Here is a 21,312-nt window from a genome sequence, read left to right as displayed (position 1 = left end):
TTTGGCGCATGCGCAGCTAAAAGGTTGGGAATTGCTGGTAATGAGTAGAAGCAAGGAGTGAAATGGGCCATCTTCCAGTGACTAATATACAGAGTAAGGGCACTGGGTGTTGTTAGATTCAGCATTGAATGTATTCCTCGTACAAGCGTGAATAGTGTGGACATACAGTGAGAGGTGAGAGACCCCTATTGACTACTTCTTGTAACTTTATCTTGGATATTATATTAGTATTGAACTTCTAGCCATGGATTATGAAGAAATTGAAGTTGTAGGCATGGAATATGAAAAATTATTCAATGTTGAAAGACATTATTCCATGAGGCTTTGCCGTGATCGCAAAGGACGCGACGCGATTGGTTCACATGCTAATGAGGTATGATAATGATAATAATCTCTATAATGCTACTTGGATAGCGACTGTGTCGTTGATTGCAACAGTGGTCTATGTCAATGTGTGCCTGTAATGTCAATGAAGTATGATGAGGTGATGACGATAGTGCAATTGACTAGGTGGCGCATTTTAGAATCAGCAGTGAGCACTGTGTGTAACATGGTGGAGGCAGCGGAGATAATAACTGTGTCGAAAGTATTGTTATAGGGCCTTCCCTAGGCCCATGGGGTTAAATTTACAATCCACGATTGAAAAGATGTAGTTTGATCGCATTCAACTATAAATCCATTGAACAGTTGTGTTCCTTGGCTTTAGTCAACCGATGACCTTTTGTTGGGCCATGATCGGGGATTGTAAACTGTAAATGTATTATGGACTGGGAGACGGGGGAAACACAAGTGAAATAGACCAAAACAAGTGATTTTGGGGCTTTGGTTTAGACGCATGCCCCACATGCGCCATGCGGGATTATGCGGGATTATACGGTTCATGTGAACTTGTTGACATCTACATGATCTAGTGCCGTTATTGGTCATGGTACATGGTAGGCCTAATCATCATGGCAATATGTTTCAGGAAAAGCTCAGAGTAAAATGAACTGCCGATGAATAATGATGTTGTTCATGTTTACCATGTTTACTATACATAGCCATAGGGTATGCACTGGCCAGTGCACTTTCTGCACGTCGTCATGGTCATGTTACATGTACGTGATACCTTGCATATTTTGTTTTTTGAATGCGCATGCTTTTTGGGCAAAATCACTTGTACCAACACTAATGAATAATGTCTTCTTATCCCTATGACTCCATACACAGTGAGGGCATTGTCCCATTCTCATCAAATGGTAACTTATTGTACCGTATTAGGGTGGAAGTTGGGGAGCAGATACCTACCGCTGCACGCCTGTCATAATCAGCAGTGATGAGCATAGCGCGATATGGAACATTCTTCAGAAACTCAAGCGAGGGAAGTCTGCTCATTAGCATATCTCGCGCACTGCTCCTTATTGTCAAACATCGTAGTGAAATCGTAATGGAAAACGTCTGGCTTTGCGCCAGACGTTGAGACTAATAAGTGAAGAACTAGTAGGTAAAGAACTTCTACTTGCGCGAGACTGCTCTGATAAAATTATCATTGCAGAGACTACGGTGACGTACACATATATTTTTTACAATCAAAAATGCCCTCAAAAGACGACATGGAATGATTATTTTATTGATATTTCCTACTATATACCTTCCAATTATCACTTTATACAAATAGATCGGCGTTAGGTCGCATGCTTTTCTTTCCTGGTGACACAATAAAGCAAAATAGTTGCAACCCCGTAAATGCGCTATAAGTCCAATAATAAGTGACGGTGACCCGTTATAAATGTTTCGCCAGCTTCGCTTTTTTGCCGCTATGCGGCGCGTTGGGCCCTTGCGTCTAGTATTATTATTCTGTGTTCTTCTCTGGCTGTCACCTTACTCCTTAATTGGTCTCTCCCATTGTTCTGCTATGATTATCTGTTATGGTGTTTGATCCCTTTTGTGAACTTGCTGATTAGCATCTGGTTACTAAGCCTCTGCCCTAGGCCCTGTCTGGTGATCTTAGATTGATACAGCTATGTGCTGATTGGTCGCCTTATTAATTACTAAGTGTTGGTTAGGCTCTATATTTGGGCTAGACTATTTACCCATTAGGGGTGAGGGTAATGGTGTATAAAAGGTGACGTTAAGAAGTTTTAGTCACGCAGTCCTGGCAGGTCCAGAACTCAATCAAAATAAAGAATTAGTGAGTAACCTATTCTTCTAATATCAGCATGATTGAAACTGATGTGGGTAACTGTATGGTCGCAGGGGACACTTTTAGTGGCACATAATTTGACTGCTCTTGATCAGACAGGTAGTACATTGCAGTACCAATACATTACCAAACATTAGAATCAGAACGAGGCTGAGTTTCTGCAGTTTCAGGATATTATTTTGCCAAGATTGCAGACCGTTCTTTCTGCTCGTTAAGTTTTTTTATGGTGACCTCGTTTATCTTCTACATCATTTGGTCATTATCAGTTGAACACTACATCAGGCATGCATAGTTCATGAGTCACTCCACAAATATTTTGGAAGAGAACCATCAGACGAACAGTTCTTTTTTTCCTCTAATAATGTGTATTCTTCTTCCTTGTTATACATACATATGCATATTCTACACATTCGGAAGACTTGATTTACATGTCAACCTACGCACTGTCAGTCAGGATGATTGCAATAATTAATCCCTAACATATGATATAATATGGATATTCGTGTTCCATGTAGTCCTCTTCAAACTTGTTCGTAACAATCATCGTTAGTTGCTTTATACATAATCAATTGGAATCGAAGGTCTTGATACATGTACGATGCCAAAGTATCATAGCCCATGTGACTTTTTAAAGGTGGAGTTGTGCAAATTTCTGCAGTTTGGTATATTACATGATAGTTTTGATTTTTTTCCGTGCCCATTCTTAAGGAACACCATCTGAAGTGTGATAAGGGCTTGTCACCAAGGCCCTTTAACAATGTTTATTCCGTTGTTCTTTGCTGATTCATGATGGACATGTATAGCAGCCGATCTCCCATCTTCCTACTCGGCCTGGGACTCCTCCTGGTGCGACTCTTACACGGTAAGTCATACAGTCAGCCTCCGGCATTCCTCCTACTCGGCCTGGGACTCCTCCTGGTGCAACTCTTACATGGTAAGTCATGCAGTCAGCCTCCACATTACCAGCAATTCCCAACCTTTTAACTGCGCATGCGCCAAACTCCCTTCCAGGGCCAAGCATACGTTTTCTATAGCAGATCGAGGTGAGAGACATCTCACGGCTTTCTGTGTAACTAAAGCCTAGTTGCCGATAGCGTATGTGATTCTATGACTATCAAGGCATTTGCAGGCCAAATTTTGAGTTGATTGGTGAAAATTTTTCCATGTCCACCTATGGGTTGAAAATACCACGTGAATTGCAATTTTTCCTAATGTAAATTCTAAGAAAACATGAAAATTGGCCGACTTCTGTGGCCTTTTTGAATCACATAGAGTTTGCAAATTTAGTTTGCCGATAGCTCCTGCAGAAGGCAGCATCATACTGAGTATACTGAAACACATGCCATTGGGAAAATTGAAAATTTTTCCATGTCCACAGGGGGGTCCAAATTGGCGTCCCAAGTGGATTTGAGGAGAGAATATATGTCCAAACATCAACATACATGAAAAGCTGGACCTCAAGTGATCTTTGAAGATATGAGAATGACTGCCCTTTGATAACTTCTTGCTTTATTTGTCCACTTTATGGCCTAAGATCCCTATCTTTGGATGGTTCAATTAAGGACACTAGGGCTGGGAAGGGTCATGTCGGGGGGGGGGGGTAGGCGGGTGACCAAGCCCGAAATATTATATTGCATCCTTCTCTTCAGCATATTTGCCAAAGCTTTTGCTGTTGCATGGATTCCTCAGATGTTTGGGCTCTCTCAGCTCTGTCATTTGGTAACCTCTGTCTGGGTGTTGGCTAGGTAGATAGGATGGGGGGGGGGGGGGGGGGGGGGGTTCCTGACAGTGTTGACAAGGAGAAACTCGGAAAACCGTGATTCTAGACAAAACCCTGTTCTTTTGATGAGCTGGAACACTGTACATTCAAAATTGTGAACCCACAATGAAGGCATAAAACTGACACAAGGCATTGATTTCTTGTACTAAAAATATATTTTATTATTGATGAACGCTCTGATTGGCTAAATTGGGTCACGTGTCAAACTCGATCGTAGCGCCTGCATTTAGCAGCGGCATAATAAAGTTGGGGATTGCTGGTAATGATTCCTCCTACTCGGGCTTGGACTCATCTCGGTGGTACTCCTACATGTTAAGTCATGTGGCCGACTTCCTTTCCTCCTACTAAGCCTGTGACTTCTCCTGGTGCAACTCTTACATGGTAAGTCATGCGGCAGAATCCGTTCATACTACCCAGCCTGGGACTACTTCTTGTGAAACACTTACCCGGTAAGTCATGCAGCCAAACGCCCCTTCCTCATACTAGGCCTGGGACTCCTCCTGGTGCAATACTTACCTGGTAAGTCATGCAGTCAACCCCTCTTACTTAAAGCCTAGAGACTTACCCTGCTACATGAATTTGTATAACCAAATCAAAATTTCAGGGGGATTTGCAGCTTCCCTGAAGAAACAGCCAACATCTACAGTACACGAAATGAAGTATTGCAACTTAGGGCTCGCCTATTAGTAATAAGAATCACACTGCCATTATAGCTAGAACCGCCTAGTGGTCAGTGCCAAAGCAGTGAAGTAGGGCAAGCAAAAGGAATTTCGAGTACAAAAAGGAAATATCAGCTTGTTGCCTCGCTTATCTCCCGAAAAGTTGAATTAAAAAACCTCAGATGTTGTCTTAAAGTACTTCAAAGTAGTCATATGGATATTGATGTGTTAATAGAGTATCGTACCTTGTGGATGTTCATTTGTTCAATTTTCTTTTCAGGAGCATTTGGAATAACGGTGAAAAATAGCCTTAGTAATTCACATCCACGCCTTGGCGGAACGATAACGATGAAATGTTCCATTGCGGATGGAATCGCCATAAGTGTTACATGGTACAAGGACAGACTTCACAAAACAAGTGTGTATTTGACGCATAATTGTGAAGTTGTCGCAGAAGGGTATAAATCAAGATTAAAAAACGTTCGGTGTAGAACGGATGAGGAGTATTTTCAATTGAGTAACGTTCAAATTTCGGACGGCGGGGATTGGCAGTGTGAGGCCAATGGGGTACCAGCCACAGCTAATCTGAAATTATATGTTTTAGGTAAGTTCGTCGGTAGTTGTACACCGCCAATATATCGGCAGGCTTACCAGGGGGAAAAGTATCATATGCTTTTTTAGCATCTGGTTATCGCGTCATCTGACTAAATAAATACTGATTAAATCAAACGAGACACGCGGCAGTCATTTTTTACCATTGTATTTTCTCTTCATACATATAATTGTGATCTGTGGCGATTTGCCGTTGAAAAGAGTGAAAAGAATAATTATTTATGAGGGGAGATAAAACAAAAATTACTTATGACTACATTTAAACACCCATTAATAACAAGTATACTTGATAATAACCACATACATGGCCCGAATGAATGTGCAATTAACAAAATATTTCGGGGACTTTGTTTTCGTGGTAACAAATTTTTGCAGGTTTATCACTGTGACAGCGGTGAAATCATCTAAATAATGCGCAATCTTTTGTTGGCTACATGTATGTCATTTAGAGTTGTGAATGGAGTTCTGAAAGGAATGTCAAAAGTGATTGATTTTGCAATATGAAATCCTCAGTGGGGCATGAATATAGGGTGTTGTCGTACTTCTGACTCCAAATTAAATTTGTTATCCGATGTAATACACTGATTAGTGCAAAATATCAATGTGCTCGAGACAAAAAAAGGTTTGAAATGCTGTTCATTTTCTTTGTGTTTGGAGTGATATTTAAGCTAGGAGATGACATGAATGTCAGTACAAACTCAGCGTGCGCCCGGTTAGAGCACGAGTTAATAAATTACTTCAAGGGTAAACGATGGTAAAGAAAAAGTCATCATCTGTGAAAATAATAAAATATCTCATTAATAGTTTCGTGCCTAAAAGCAGAACGAGCCTCTTGAGGGGACATGTAGTCAGGCGAGTGCACTTCAGACAAGTCTAAGATAAAAAAACAACCCATGGCTTTATCTTGTGACAAACCATGTTAAACCGTTAAGTATGGATTTATTTTGACAAAAGGTCGGGATGCATGCACTAGGGTCCCATTTGAGCGACACCCCGAGGGCCCTTTAATTCTTAAATGTCTGGTTTAAGAGCAGGAAGTTCTTTGACTTCATATCCCCTTTAATTTAGGTTTGAGGACTTCATCTATTTGCAGTTCCACACAACGTTCAAGTAAAAGTCAACAAGACGACTGTTAATGAACATGAATTTGTGCGTTTTGAGTGCGACACCAGTGGGGGAAACCCAGAGCTCGTTACTAGGTACCAGTGGCTCTGGATGAAGAATGGCTCCATCGAGAAACAAGTCATTCAGGACTCCGACACTAACACGAAGAATGGAAAGTTCGTGGAGTTCACGCGTATCCCGTACGATAAGAGTGGGACATACACTTGTAAGGCTTGGAACGATGTTGGAATGGGACAGGCGTCGGCAATCCTTAATGTACAATGTAAGTTTGTTTTGGCTTTCTTCGTAAGGTCTGTACGAAAGCCCAGAAGGCTCATTCGACAAAACTTACTTCGACATAACTCACTTCAACAAAGACTTCGACAAAATTGATTTCGACAAAACTCACTTCGACAAAATCGACCAATAAAATCGTGTTTTACATACCTACCTATGTGTTTTACATGGTAGTTGATAAAGTATGGAATTAGTGAAACCTTGGAAACACTGATAAACCTTGGAATATTCAATGTAAACCATGGAATCACTCTGGAAATAGCGCGGGAAATCGGGTGCGTTCCTTCCACGATTTATACCCTCCCAACTGACAGTCTCGTCCCAGCTGACTTTATTGATAGCAATTTGCCAGTTCGTTCAGAAGCCAACATTTTTAATGTGGAGGATGACGTCATCAATTGGCAATGCGCTGTGGTCGTTAAAATATTTTATTTCTCTTCAATGGAAGCAAAAATTAGTTTTTATGATTGTTTTGTATTCCATAGACGATATAGTATTATGCTCGGTACTAGATGCACGAGATCATAGGACAAACACACGTGAATAAAAAAACCCGCTTAGAACTGGTGACGTCACAAAGATCTCTGCATCCCTCGATGTGTACTGGAAGATGTAAGAAATCGCTCACGGCGAAGGAAATTTTTCATCCGCAAACTTCGGTAATAAACATACATGACTAGGCTTCTTTTATTCATCGTTTGTTATAAAATATCAGTCAATCATAGATAATTAGGCCTAGACATAGTCGTCAACCTTATCCATGCATAATGCATGACAGGCCCCCAACTTCCCAGGCAACTCGTCTGATCGAAAAGGCCCCGTGTGGTGGTGGCGTATTTATAAGCGGAGCGCTATTGGTCCATATTATGGGTGTGTGGTGGGCGTGTCTTCCCATATTTGGGAGATCAGTACTGTACACTGGAGGCGAGGTACAACTGGGTTGTTTTAAAATATAGACTATTGAATCGGATATGCGACAGATTTCTAAATTACCATAAAATTCCGATCTGATCATGTAAGAATAAGCTCCAAATGTTGATTCGTAACCACGTTAGGTTCGAATGGCATTATTTCATGTTTTTATGCATTTTTAGGACTGATTCCAAGGTTTATCACTGGTTCCAAGGTTTCACTGATTCCAAGCTTTATCAACTACCGTTTTACATAGGTATTCCAGAGGTCGGTATTTAGGTCATAGTAGCTATCATGGCGGTCAAGGATCCACCCATTACGAGGGTATCAATCTCTGATGAGCAAAACTCGTTCGTATCTATATTCTGCTTCACTACATTTCTTGTGGACATGTATCTTATATAGACAGATGCTTTATGTGTATGGTAGTATATCACGATACATACAAACAGATATCCGTGCCGTGATTTTACAGTAAAGACAGCGTCTTACAATTACCGCAGGTCGTTAGGCCAGGCCCTTACTCATAAAACTCATTTATAAGTAGTGTACGTGTACTTGACAAGCTCTTCTACCTTTAGTGACTCGCGGTTTCGGAAAATAAATACGAACGAGTTTTGCTCATCAGAGATTGATACCCTCGTGTTGGGTGGATCCTTGACCGCCATGATAGCTACTATGACCTAAATACCGACCTCTGGCCTACCTATGTAAAACACATAGGTAGGTATGTAAAACACGATTTGATTGGTCGATTTTGTCGAAGTGAGTTTTGTCGAAATCAATTTTGTCGAAGTCAATTTTGGCGAAGTCAATTTTGTCGAAGTGAGTTTTGTCGAAGTGAGTTTTGTCGAAATCAATTTTGTCGAAGTCTTTGTTGAAGTGAGTTTTGTCGAAGTCAATTTTGTCGAAGTAAGTTTTGTCGAATGAGCCTTCTGGGCTTTCGTAGGTCTGACAATGGCCGGATTTCACTGAATTTCAAATAGTATATAAAATAAATTTATAGACATGCAACCGCCTAAAAAAATGTATCTAACTGTTTCCAGATTTTGCAGTTAAACTAGATTTGCGAAAAGTGCAACAAAAATTTCATTGAAAAAAACCGAACGAAATTTCCTTATACGCTCAACAACAAAAACGTGAACCTTATATTTTTTCAGACAATTTTGCAAAAGTTAAGGTAAAAGAAGAGAAGAGAATTGAGGTTTTTTTTCATTTTCACCTTTTTTCCTTCTCTTTTTTCGAAATGCTTCCAGCGCGTACTTTGTTAGATCAGGTCACATACATGTATCAGCAATGTGACACGTGTTGAAGAAGTATGAATAGTCATATCAGCACTAGAGCACTCCTGTACTAAATATATACATGTAAATTACATAACCTAACGATGCTCAAAACTTCTTTCTCCCACAGACTCTCCAAGGATAGACCCAGAAGCCAAAATGAAATCTGAAGTGGCGGGCAAAATTGGCCAGGAGGCAATGTTTGAACTGTTCATCATCGCAAACCCAACTCCAGTCACAACTGGTTACACCTGGTCCAAGGATGGCAATGTCCTATCGAGAACATCACCAGATTATGAAATAACTTCCTGGCCAACATCAAGCAAGTTGAAAATCAATGATGTCAAATCCTCGGATCATACCAACTATTCCTGTTCGGTGAAAACGATTGGATTCCAGGCCAAGGTTTTCAACTTTAAGCTTGTCAAAGCAGGTAAGCTCCTCTGACGGATCTCCATTAAGCAGGTTATACTTCTACAATGTATACACCGTTACCAGAAGTATTAAGGTAGCAGGAAGGGGTGGGCGTTTGTGGTTTCTGAGTGTGAGGGGGTATAGTGGTGTCTGTTGACTGTGCTTTAAGAGACACTAGGCATGATGCCAGTTGATGTTCAATGAGGAAGCCCCTGCCCAAGTTAATCTTGCGCAGTGTTGCTTCTGCCCACATACATCGTGCAGGAAAACGTCTCGTACAAAGATGGTCTGGCATGCGCCACACTGATAAGTGAAGAACTTCTGGCTGCGCGAGACTTCTGTGATAAAGATGCTCATTGCAGAGACTCTGTGATTTAGGCATGTATTTTTTACAATTAAAAATGCTTTCAAAAGACGATATGGAATGATTTTTTATTAACATTTCCTGAACTATATACCTTCTAATTACCACTTTACATCAATAGGTCGGCGTAAGGTCGCGTGCTTTTATTTCCTCGTGACAATATACAGAAAAATAGTTTCAACCCCACAATCGCGCTATCAGTCCATAATAAGGCCACGGTGACCCGTTATAAATGTTTCGCCAGCTTCGCTATTTTGCCGCTACGCGGCGCGTTGGGTCCTAGCGTCCAGCAAAGAACACTTTAAAGGCCATATATCTAGGTTTGAAAACATGCTTGACACTCATGAAATATGTTGAGGGTTAAAAAAACAAGATCCCAGACATTAAAAAAATTCTAATAATAAAGTCATTATTTAGTTATTTCAATTTTCAATTTTAAACTATTTGAATTTCCCACCACACACAACTTTAGATTAGTTCGACATGTGGCCGCCAGGGATTTTTTGATGACGTAGATCAGGCTTGTCAGAACAAAGCAAGATGGCTTCCGCATACAGTTCAGAGAGTGAGAGCAGTGAATTTGAGGATGTTTTGGTCGATACAGAAGGATATTTAAACGTTGAGCCGTACATGTTCGAGCCATTAATATCACTAGATCATAATGAGAGTGATCATTCGGACGAAAGTGATGTAAGTGACGCATGTAAGTGGGGTTGGTCAAATCGAATACAGATGGAACAGCTGTTTTTAACAGGTGGCATTTAATATTCAGTTGGATGCAGATATCCGGCTTCATGTGATAATCCGTATCGAGAAAGTGATCACTGCAATGTTTGGCCGAAGGCCCAGGCTTCCAACACTCCAAACGTTTGCACTTCCGAATCCACAGCTTCCTCCTCTCTCGTTCAACTGGCTTTGGAAATTCATGAAAATGGGTCCCATCCGTCATTCGATTGTTCTTTGTGCTATCCTTGACACAATTCGGAGCCACACAATACACCATAGTGAATGAAACACATTACTTCCAGGTGTGCATAATTAATTAAGGCCCTCCTGCTTTTATGATTGCATGACATGTACAGATAGCCTGATCTACATCACAACTTTTGCTGAACCCACCGCCTGGCTCTAACAAGCCAGTTGCTAGCCTGATTAGGTAATCAAGTTGTCAAACACATAATTGGCTATATCTTCAAAATGGATGGAGCTAATTGCATTTGGTTTTCTGTATTGTATAAAGTGTTAGGTACACTTTTGAAATCGTCTTACAGCAGAAAATGGCAAAAAACCTGGAGTTATGGCATTTAAAGTAGCTAGAACAGCCATCACTAACATCAATCAGGTTGAGCTAAAGTGTTGGCCGAAACCCCGGCTTCGCCTCGGATTTAATCTACGTTTTAGCTCCATTCCAGTTCATGAACGTATGTTACCTTGAGAATTTCCATAGATGTCTCTAATGCATCGACTTGAATTCCCTAGGCATTTCTGCCAGGAATTTCATTGAATTTTGATGTGTTTTTAATGTTGAGGTGTGAAATTGACACCTCCTCCCCTAGGTGCCAGATTCCTGAGAGGGTGATAGATTATCTGCCCGCAACTGAAATTTTAACCTTGAAGAATTATTTCTGATTCTACGTCGCTTTAGTCAATACTATACCTGTGGCAGGGGGGGGGGGGGGGTCACATTTCTCAAATAACATTATTTTGACATTCATTCGTGAAAGAGTTAATGAGTATTTTGTTAGTCAAAACTTATTCTTACTTGACAGTGTCCTACACGAGTGAGTCGAGTAATATTGTGCAAGTAAAGACCACAGGTGAGTAGTTGTTTTGTCAGCTCCTCTGACGGATTCCCATTAAAGGAATAGGCTGATTTTCATTGCAGTGTGTTGGTTCTTCCGTGAATAATTTTTCTGAACATGTTTGATGCTTTTCCAATTTTGTTTCAGCTCTTATATAGATACATGGTGGGAAGGGTGTACCCCCATTTCGCCTACACCCATTTCGCCTACACCTATTTCGCCTATTACCCATTTCGCCTACCCCCATTTCGCCTACCCCCATTTCGCCTACACCCATTTCGCCTATTCACCATTTCGCCTACACCCACTTCGCCTATTCACCATTACGCCTACTCACCATTTCGCCTACTAAAAAGGAAAAGAGTGGTGTGCGCTGGACATTTGAACAATTTTACGAATTGTTGAGCTTGGTTTTTTTCCTTCATATTATAGCATATTTCCCAGTTAAACTTTACCACACTTTATCATTTCAACCCGGCCTCTTGAGACAAGACCACCATTGATTTTTTAAGCCGCCTTGCATCAAAATATGCTTCGGGTTGTGAATCTGAAATTTGGATATGACATTCCAGACAGTCAGGCGAGTAAATGTTGAAATTTTATTAAAACTGGTGGTTGTCCACGAATTTTTTTTCTTCAAATTGGACAAATTTGAGAGACCATGATATTTCCACTGTTTTCAGCCAAATCATGACCCTACTCATGACCCTACTCAGTTCGTCTGATAGTATTTAGTTGGTATTTAGTTGGATAAATTGCATATTTCTAAAAGCGTTACAAAATTCTGGCACCAATAGACATTTCAAATTAGACTAGAAGGCTGAAGCATCTTTTGAATTTGAAGTCACTATCATGAAACATTTGAAATGATGTAGGCAAAATGGGTAATAGGCGAAATGGTGAATAGGCGAAATGGGTGTAGGCGAAATGGTGAGTAGGCGAAATGGTGAGTAGGCGAAATGGGTGTAGGCGAAATGGTGAGTAGGCGAAATGGTGAGTAGGCGAAACGGGTAAATTTTGTAGGCGAAATGGGTGTAGGCGAAATGGGTGTAGGCGAAATGGGGATGAACCAGATACATGTATAGTAGAAAAACACGTTATGGCACGAAATACCTTTCCCATCACGTGAGTGCACGCAGGCTATATTTCTACAATGCATAGTCACAGTCAATGAGGATTTCTTAGCCACAACTTGCTCTTACTTTACAGTATCCTTCTCAAGTAACTCAAGCAAAAGTGTGCCATTTCTCAAAGAACATTATTTTGACATTCATTCGTGAAAGAGTTAATGAGTATTTTGTTAATCACAACTAACCCTTACTTTACAGTGTCCTACACAACTAACCCTTACTTTACAGTGTCCTACACGAGTAACTCAAGTAATTGTGTGTCAGTAAAGACCACAGGTGAGTAGTTGTTTTGTCAGCTCCTCTGACGGATTCCCATTAAAGGAATAGGCTGATTTTCATTGCAGTGTGTTGGTTCTTCCGTAAACAATTTTTCTGAACATGTTTGATGCTTTTCCAATTTTGTTTCAGCTCTTATATAGATAAATGTATAGTAGAAAAACACGTTATTCGTTATTTCTAGTGCGCACAAGTCCTTGCACGAAATACCTTTCCCACCACGTGAGTGCACGCAGGTTATATTTCTACAATGCATAGTCACCGTCAATGAGGATTTTCTAGCCACAACTTGCTCTTACTTTACAGTATCCTTCTCAAGTAACTCAAGCAATAGTGTGTCAGTAAACACCTCAGATGAGTAGTTGTTTTGTGTATTCTTTTGACAGGTGCAAAAATGGAAAATGTTTGAAACGTACTTTTTCGTCATTATATGACAAGTTCTAAAAGGAAAAAGCTGGAAGCGGACTTTCTATTTAGTATTTGTCAAGGTCTTAATGGAAACTATCGGCCGGGAAACGTACTTTCTATACATTTTTTGAAGGGTTCTAAATGAATAATGTTTGAAAGTTACTTTTTCATTGTCATGCTCGGTATTAACCAGAGTCTTTCAATAAATTATGTTGAAAGACACTGATATAACTGAACTATGCTATATGTCGGATCAAACTTTTCATAGTATGGTTACAAACTAAGAACAAGCATTTGTTGAAAGAATTTAACACGCCACATACTCGATAAACCTTTACTGTTGCAAGCTCAATATTTTGAGAGACAAGCATGAAGTTTATACAATTGACGTGGCCAAATGTACTGTATTTTACGGAATGATGTGCGATATCTCGCTAAATCTTACCGATTGTCAACTGGTGGTAGACCAATGGGCAACGAAAATTGGGAATTGATAATTGAAATCAACAAAAATAGATGTGCGCACTTTTGCGCAAACCAGTTTTAGAAATTACACAGGTTAGCCAGAGTGCAGTCAGGATTCCGAACAAGGCATGCGCAGTAGGCAAATCGGCGGATGACCATGCAGGCGAAATCTCGTTTTTGCATCAAGTCGCAATCAAGGGATCCTTGCCTCATAGACTGATGACAGTATCATGGTCTATAGATGTGCCTTGACCTCTGTTGATACATCAATTTATGGACACCAATAAAATTTTGCAGAAGAATCCCAAACCTCGAAAGGAGCGAACAATATATATATCATTGGCATCGGTATGATCGCCGGAGGGGGCGTGGCGATTCTGGTGGCCATCGGCATTGTCGTAATCGCTATTAAAAGCAAGGAGAAGTCCAGAGGCAAGAAAAAGAGTAAGTCACAATTTTCAATTTTGAGCACAAAAGACCATTTACCAGATACGTCTGTACCACCAAGGGTCGGGAAAACGAACCATCTATCGAATTTCAGGCCGATCCATGATCCTATACATGTACAGCTTCCAGGCAGCCATCTGGGATTTCGCATTCTGCAAAACAAGTCACCCGATGGGCTTCAAAGTTTTGTCACATGATGGGTTGGATGGGATAGATGCCCCATCGTCTTAAGCCCGATTCTAAATTCAAGAATGCTGCCTTGCTGCCATTGCAGTGGTCTTCCGCCGTGTAAATAAATCGCAGTTATACCGATGCACTGGCATGATCTAAAAGCTGCAATCTCCAATGACAGAAACGGATGACGTATCGCTCCACTCCTAGACCAATCAATCATAAATTACCAGTCATTTTGCGATGTTATACCTTAGGCTTGGAGGAGGGAGCAATGGGTATATGCTGTGCTCTGCGGTACAGGCGTGTTAGCGTCTTTTCATATGAACTCGTCATTTCAAATGGCCACGCAAATGTCTTCTTTCGGCTCCCCATCTAATGCATTCCTCCTTTTCTTCAGGTGATAATCAAGAATTGCAAAAGTAAGTACGGATGAAATATCAAAGTGAGTCTACAAAGAAAGAAAAAACATGTTAAATTGCATCCTCGCATAACCAGTGGTTTTCGATATACTCCACCTGTCGACCAGGTGCATACATTTAGGAATAAGTCTAGCATGTCTGCATTCAACCCAAATCTCTCTATTTGACATCTTTGACGGTAACATCGAACAAAATGTTCTTATAGCAAATGATCTTTCCTGTAGCTGCTGGGAAATATTTCTGAAGGGGCGACTGGTAGAAAATAATGAGAGTCTTTTTTTTGATTGAACTTCTAGATGCTCGAATTTATCATGATTGGTGTGATTTTTCGAGGAGAAAAGACAAAAAAAGTTACGGTTCTCAACCCCCCCCCCACCTGTTTGAGTTGGTTCTGTTATTTCTCACTAGATCGCACGCTACCGCCGATGTTAACCAATCAGAAGGCCTGTGACATGATAGACCAATACTTTGTCCCCAAAAGGGCCGAAGTGCGTGGTGGCCTATTGCGAAAATGATCGGTTTGAGACAAGACCACTAATGAATATTCATAGGTTGGAGGGTCGAGGCCTATCAATTAGACGAGTGCATGTTTTTAACTCTCAAGTACATATTTGGAGAGGTATTGAAAAAATATTTGTTGTGGCAAGTCTACAGATATAAAGAAATTATTTGATGAAAAAATTAATTTCGAATTTTGCTAATTGGGTAATAGGGGGTGTGTTTTGAGTTTTTTCTGCCAGTTGGCTGAAAAGAGTGGAAATATCAAAGTCTGTCTAATTTGTCGATTATCAAAAAAATTCCGTGGTCAATCACCAGTTTATTTTTCACCATTTACTTGCCCGACTGTCCGGAATAACATAATCTAAATTTCAGATTCACAACACCACGCATTCTTTGATGTGTCGCGGTCAAACATTGACAATTTAACTGCTAAAAGGCTTAAAAATCATTTGTGGTCTTGTCTCGTTGACGAAACAATGGCCTGATTGGTTGGCTAGCCTGGTGACCTCAAACTATTTTTACACGGATGGGTTTTCCTGTTTTTCATCATGGCGTGGAGCTCAAATGCGTTTGGGTTGGAATTCCTGGCTTTTTTCGAGGTAACACATAGGCTCGATGTACAGCGCAGCGGATCGAGGCTATATTATGGGCTGTGACAAGAGCGCACTTCGATCATGATTTAAGCAAACTCGCTTCTAGTCTTCTACGTTCAAAAACGCTGTGTCGAAAGTGTATATTGGCAGCATGCCAAGACTGGAGCCGAGAATAAATAAATGACTCATTCATGAAAAATCACAATTTTGACAGCAGCGTTCTGATTAGCTCACCACAACTCGAGGCGCACGAGATACAGAATTATGGCATGGTTTTCTTCAGAGGTATGAGGAAGGTAACGGACCGATTAACTCTGATTGTTCAGAATGCTGCATACGTACCGTATCCTATTCATATCCTGGTGACTTAGGTGTTTTTCCGATCCGAATGCATGTTTTTAGCATACTTTGCTTTTGATTGTTTCCGTAGCAATGTGGTAACTGGCCCGTCAGTCCTGTTAGGACGTCAAGTCAATCATGGGATGCGTCACTCCCCTCCACGTTCAGAATGCGACCCTGATAGAAATCGCAATGGTACAAAATGTAAGTTCTGCCTCTGAATGAGTAAGAAATACACCTTGGTCGCCACCGTCATGACATAGGAATTAGACATTGCCGGGATTTACTTAATTATGTGCATTGGGCAAAAAAATCGAAATTGGGAAACATTCACAAAATTATGATTTGAAATCGATCCTCAATCATTTTTCTTTCCTAACCAGTAAAAATGAACTTTCCAGCAAAACTCCGAACGCCTGATGTCGTGTCGGACACGCAGAAGGACGCCGAGAGTGCTCTCCAGAACGTGCCCGACGGCAAGAGCGGGATTCCGAAAGGGGGTCGCCCGCCACTGCTGGCATCCAGTACGTCACAGCCCGCAAGTCCTGTTGAGGAACATCTATACGAGGATGTGAAAAGAAAGAGCCAGCCACAGCAAAACAGTGGCAGTGGAGGTGTGCCTAAGGTGAGTTGACCATCAAATGACCCGCACTGCCCTGAAAATATGAAACACAGCAACTCAATTTCTGGACAAAAATATGTTTTTGGTGAACTCCTACGCACAGTATCTCCTTGAGCACCTCGTACTAACATTAGTAATGCGTCATATCCGTATATTTTATGAAGATAGCCAATTGCAACCATCCTGGTACCAGCTGTTGTAAATACTCAGCCTCTCGACATTTCAGACGTAGGAATACAATGCCTGATCCCAGGTTGAATGCAACTCCAAACAATTGTTATTCAGGTGGATTACGAAAATCTCATTTTGGAAGTGCACGAAATTGCAATTTAGGCGTGAATGACTATTATTAAACGTTTTGACAACCCTCGAACAGGAATTTTAATTCTACTGCATCCCCTCCCTAGTCCGACAATACCCGATTTCTACTACCGCCTCGATGGGTAGAGCCTAAACAACCGGACATAATATTAGGCAAAAGAGGTGGGATATATTGTCATCGTTTCTTCCATTATTGGTCTTTAACTGTATTATGAAAAATACCGATAGATCGTAAAGTATTGTCGCACATTTGGCAAGGTGATAAATTGCTCCGATAAAGATCCAGTCTAAGATTTGGGCTTGCATCTTCAAAATGTGTGCAACAACTAAGGTACCCATCTGTTTTTTTAGCAAATTGGAGTGGACGGAACAGTGTACGCGAAGCTTTCGTTCCAACCTGCTAATCCGAAATACGAACTTCCAGTTAGGCGGACTGAACAGCCATCACCATACTCAACTGTTGATTTCAACCGAAAGGCGCCGCCTTTGGAGGAGGAAGAAGAAGCTCTTGTGCAGTACATTACTTAGTTTCACAATTGGTCAATGTGTGTCTTCATGTCCTGGTACACACCATGCATACGACGTAATCATTGAAGATTTCCTGTACATGTGTATCTGGGCAATTGAAATAGACTCGCATTCAGCTGTACATCGAGCCTATATGAACTCAAACAATCAGGAATGTAATCCAGATCTCGATGCAACATTTTTATAAGTGAATAGTTTTATTTTCTGCATGAAATGCTCTAGTAACAAGTCTGTACTCCCTTGTTTCAAATCTGTTGCTGCATGTAATTGGATTTTGTATGCTTGGATGCACAGTGCTTATAGAATATGCGCCGATTATATATTAGGTTATATATTACGGCAATGCTCATTTAAAGGGACCACTTGGACGAGGGGTTAACCTGGCCAGGAGAGTAATACGCCTTCTTGCCATTATGCGTCGCCATTTGTAGCAGCAGACTGACTCTGATCTCTAAATATGATTTTCGTCTGTGTAGCAAGGCATTTTTGAACATGGCTTGTGGATTTCAGGCAGGCCTTGGCTTACACCCTGTTCTAGTGCATTGTTTACTGCAGTTCAATGAATTTCTAATCATCTCTGAACAGTCTGTTTCCTTTTTGTTTATTTGAATTTTATGTACATAAATATATCACTCAGTGCTTTTATATATTTGTTAATAGGTTATATACAAGTAGATCATGTTATAATTATACGATCATGTAACTAGACACAAGAAGTTTGCATTAAATTTGGCCGAAGCCAAAGGTTGGTAAAATGATTAGTTAGGTTGGAAATTGAGATCTGACTGACCATTTGGGACAATTTTTAGAAAAAGATAATTTCAGGATTTAAGTTTGGAATGAACTTGAAAATGCATTAGAATCAAGTCATATTTTGGCAAATAGAATCAAGACAATTTTATGTGTTATTTCAAATTTAACTGGATTGGTGAAGATTATAAGGAAACCAACTCAGAAAATTCAGATATGGCGTTGGTCTCGTTTTGGAGTGACACTCTTCAATAAACGCCAGCGCTCCACATGACGCCAACAACTCTGGCTCGGCGACTCTTTCAGCATAGAAATCTCTTTATTCACTTCTTATATAAATGAACAAGCATTAATCTAAATGAACATTAAAAAAGGTATAATACTGTAAAATGTGGGTAGTATCGTGGGTGGTTTCATGGTTTTGGAATGTTCCAAGGTTAGAACCAACCGTGAGATACTTTTTTTATACTCCTGCTATACCTCGTATACAAAAATTTGAAAGTATAACACAATTGGTGCCAGCTGGATGTCGACGTGCCGATTGTTCAATGCTTCGGTCAAATCTAGTGTAGTGACTTTCTGTTAATTTTATTCAAGATGTTAAGGCCTCGTTTATTTAGGGTTTTGTTCATGTTCGTTACAATTGTATGAATATTGTACCTTGTGATATTGGCAAAGTAATGGACATTTTTGTGTTGCACGAACATTAATCGATGCAAACTAAATAGAACTAGAACTGGCAAAGCCAGATCGACGGTTTTCGTTTGGGGAAACTGGTATTGGCACCTGGAGGTCACATGATGTAACATGTCAGAGGAGAATGGAGAGATTGATGTTCACACCAGAACCCAGTGGGCTATTGCTCAATAAATTTGGCTTTCGGAGCTCAGTGCGACACAGACCAGTATGTTTTGTGCGCCTTCTTATTTCTGCATCCTCCATGATGAAACCAATCCCATTTCAATCGGATGTAGCATATAGGAGAAAAAGCGATCTACGTAGTGTTGTAAACACGTGCGTTTTGTCTGCATGTCAAAATATGAAATGTCATTTAAAGGGGCACTGTATTCAATCGCGAATCGGTTTCAGCACGACCGCCGTAGAGGGAGGTGCCCATCGGTAAAACGATGGAACTACAGGAAACGTATCTAAAATACCCAGCAATGCAGTTTGTTCAGTGATGTATTGCCGTCAAAGCTTCCACACAGCTTCTTCAAACATTCTAATGGGATATTATGCTTTCCTGAAGAAAGTTTAATAGACTTAATAGAGGTAACAATGGCAATTTAGATAACGTGTTTCTTAGTTTCATTCCTAGCCGATAGGCGCCTCCCTCTATGGTGGTCGTGCTGAAACCGATTCGCGATTGAATGCAGTGCCCCTTTAAACCGTCATTTTGTTGTGCTTGAGGTCAATTAACAGGATTTCGAATGAGCAGAGTGAATTCTGACTGTGCTAAGAGTAAAAAGTTGGCCAAAGAACAATTGGGATGATGCGTCTAATGTATTACGTCTAAAAAGGCAACTGTCACATACCCACAGTATTTATGTATAATTATCTCATGAATAAAACCATGAATCTCTTGATGCTTTCGATTTGACTTGTTGACTTTTTATTTTGAAGAAGATGTTCTTGGTGCATTCATCAATTCTGGTTTAATACAGTAGGTTTGACTGTATGATCCCGCACAGTGCAGTGTTTGGGGAAACTGGTATTGGCACCTGGAGGTCACATGATGTAACATGTCAGAGGAGAATGGAGAGATTGATGTTCACACCAGAACCCAGTGGGCTATTGCTCAATAAATTTGGCTTTCGGAGCTCAGTGCGACACAGACCAGTATGTTTTGTGCGCCTTCTTATTTCTGCATCCTCCATGATGAAACCAATCCCATTTCAATCGGATGTAGCATATAGGAGAAAAAGCGATCTACGTAGTGTTGTAAACACGTGCGTTTTGTCTGCATGTCAAAATATGAAATGTCATTTAAAGGGGCACTGTATTCAATCGCGAATCGGTTTCAGCACGACCGCCGTAGAGGGAGGTGCCCATCGGTAAAACGATGGAACTACAGGAAACGTATCTAAAATACCCAGCAATGCAGTTTGTTCAGTGATGTATTGCCGTCAAAGCTTCCACACAGCTTCTTCAAACATTCTAATGGGATATTATGCTTTCCTGAAGAAAGTTTAATAGACTTAATAGAGGTAACAATGGCAATTTAGATAACGTGTTTCTTAGTTTCATTCCTAGCCGATAGGCGCCTCCCTCTATGGTGGTCGTGCTGAAACCGATTCTCGATTGAATGCAGTGCCCCTTTAAACCGTCATTTTGTTGTGCTTGAGGTCAATTAACAGGATTTCGAATGAGCAGAGTGAATTCTGACTGTGCTAAGAGTAAAAAGTTGGCCAAAGAACAATTGGGATGATGCGTCTAATGTATTACGTCTAAAAAGGCAACTGTCACATACCCACAGTATTTATGTATAATTATCTCATGAATAAAACCATGAATCTCTTGATGCTTTCGATTTGACTTGTTGACTTTTTATTTTGAAGAAGATGTTCTTGGTGCATTCATCAATTCTGGTTTAATACAGTAGGTTTGACTGTATGATCCCGCACAGTGCAGTGCAATGCACGCAGCACGCCGCCACAACACACACACACACACGACCACGTGCACGAGTGACGAAGACGCTGTCCGACGCTGCCCGGCCACGCGACATCGTTGGACAGCCTGCGGTTTACCTACCTAACCTAGGGTAACCGCTAAAAAAGCGACGAAGTTAACTTTGCTGGTCAATACTACAAAAGTAAAATCAGTAGCCTGTGCCTCTTTGCACTTCCACAATTGCTGATTTCTTTCGAGAAAAAAACTTAATTACCTACCGACCCAGTCGAAATCGAATGTCGAATGCAAAATGGCGA

At 40.7% G+C, this 21,312-nt stretch overlaps 1 protein-coding gene across 5 annotated transcripts; it reads left to right on the top strand.

The window, feature by feature from the left end:
* The first annotated feature begins 65 nt into the window (after positions 1-65).
* Positions 66-19,974, top strand: LOC135497077 (neural cell adhesion molecule 1-like). Of its 5 annotated transcripts, none has more exons than XM_064786778.1 (11): positions 66-174; positions 4,902-5,225; positions 6,327-6,620; positions 8,960-9,262; positions 11,377-11,424; positions 12,768-12,815; positions 13,986-14,132; positions 14,707-14,728; positions 16,253-16,365; positions 16,563-16,786; positions 17,456-19,974. In XM_064786778.1, the coding sequence occupies exons 2-11, from the start codon at positions 4,970-4,972 to the stop codon at positions 17,630-17,632; spliced, it is 1,632 nt and encodes a 543-aa protein (XP_064642848.1). In that variant the 5' UTR covers positions 66-174; positions 4,902-4,969; the 3' UTR covers positions 17,633-19,974. The 5 variants fall into 5 exon arrangements, with proteins under 5 accessions (XP_064642848.1, XP_064642849.1, XP_064642846.1 ...); XM_064786779.1 differs by lacking the exon at positions 66-174 and adding an exon at positions 2,569-3,044 and having other exon boundaries at positions 4,902-5,039; XM_064786775.1 differs by lacking the exon at positions 66-174 and adding an exon at positions 2,570-3,044.
* The last annotated feature ends 1,338 nt before the right edge of the window (positions 19,975-21,312 follow it).

This window comes from Lineus longissimus, chromosome 12 (assembly GCF_910592395.1).
Source record: "Lineus longissimus chromosome 12, tnLinLong1.2, whole genome shotgun sequence".
Taxonomy (NCBI): domain Eukaryota; kingdom Metazoa; phylum Nemertea; class Pilidiophora; order Heteronemertea; family Lineidae; genus Lineus; species Lineus longissimus.
Note: the sequence above shows the minus strand (reverse complement) of the source record. Positions and strands in the feature narration are given on the sequence as shown.

What these genes read in the sequence shown, in the direction of transcription:
- LOC135497077 (XM_064786775.1), top strand. Translation starts at nt 2,969, where the DNA reads ATGATGGACATGTATAGCAGCCGATCTCCCATCTTCCTACTCGGCCTG. An exon ending in TCTGAAATTATATGTTTTAG is followed by an intron (nt 5,226 to 6,326) that starts GTAAGTTCGTCG and finishes ATCTATTTGCAG; the next exon opens with TTCCACACAACGTTCAAGTA. An exon ending in GATAATCAAGAATTGCAAAA is followed by an intron (nt 14,729 to 16,252) that starts GTAAGTACGGAT and finishes TTGTTTCCGTAG; the next exon opens with CAATGTGGTAACTGGCCCGT.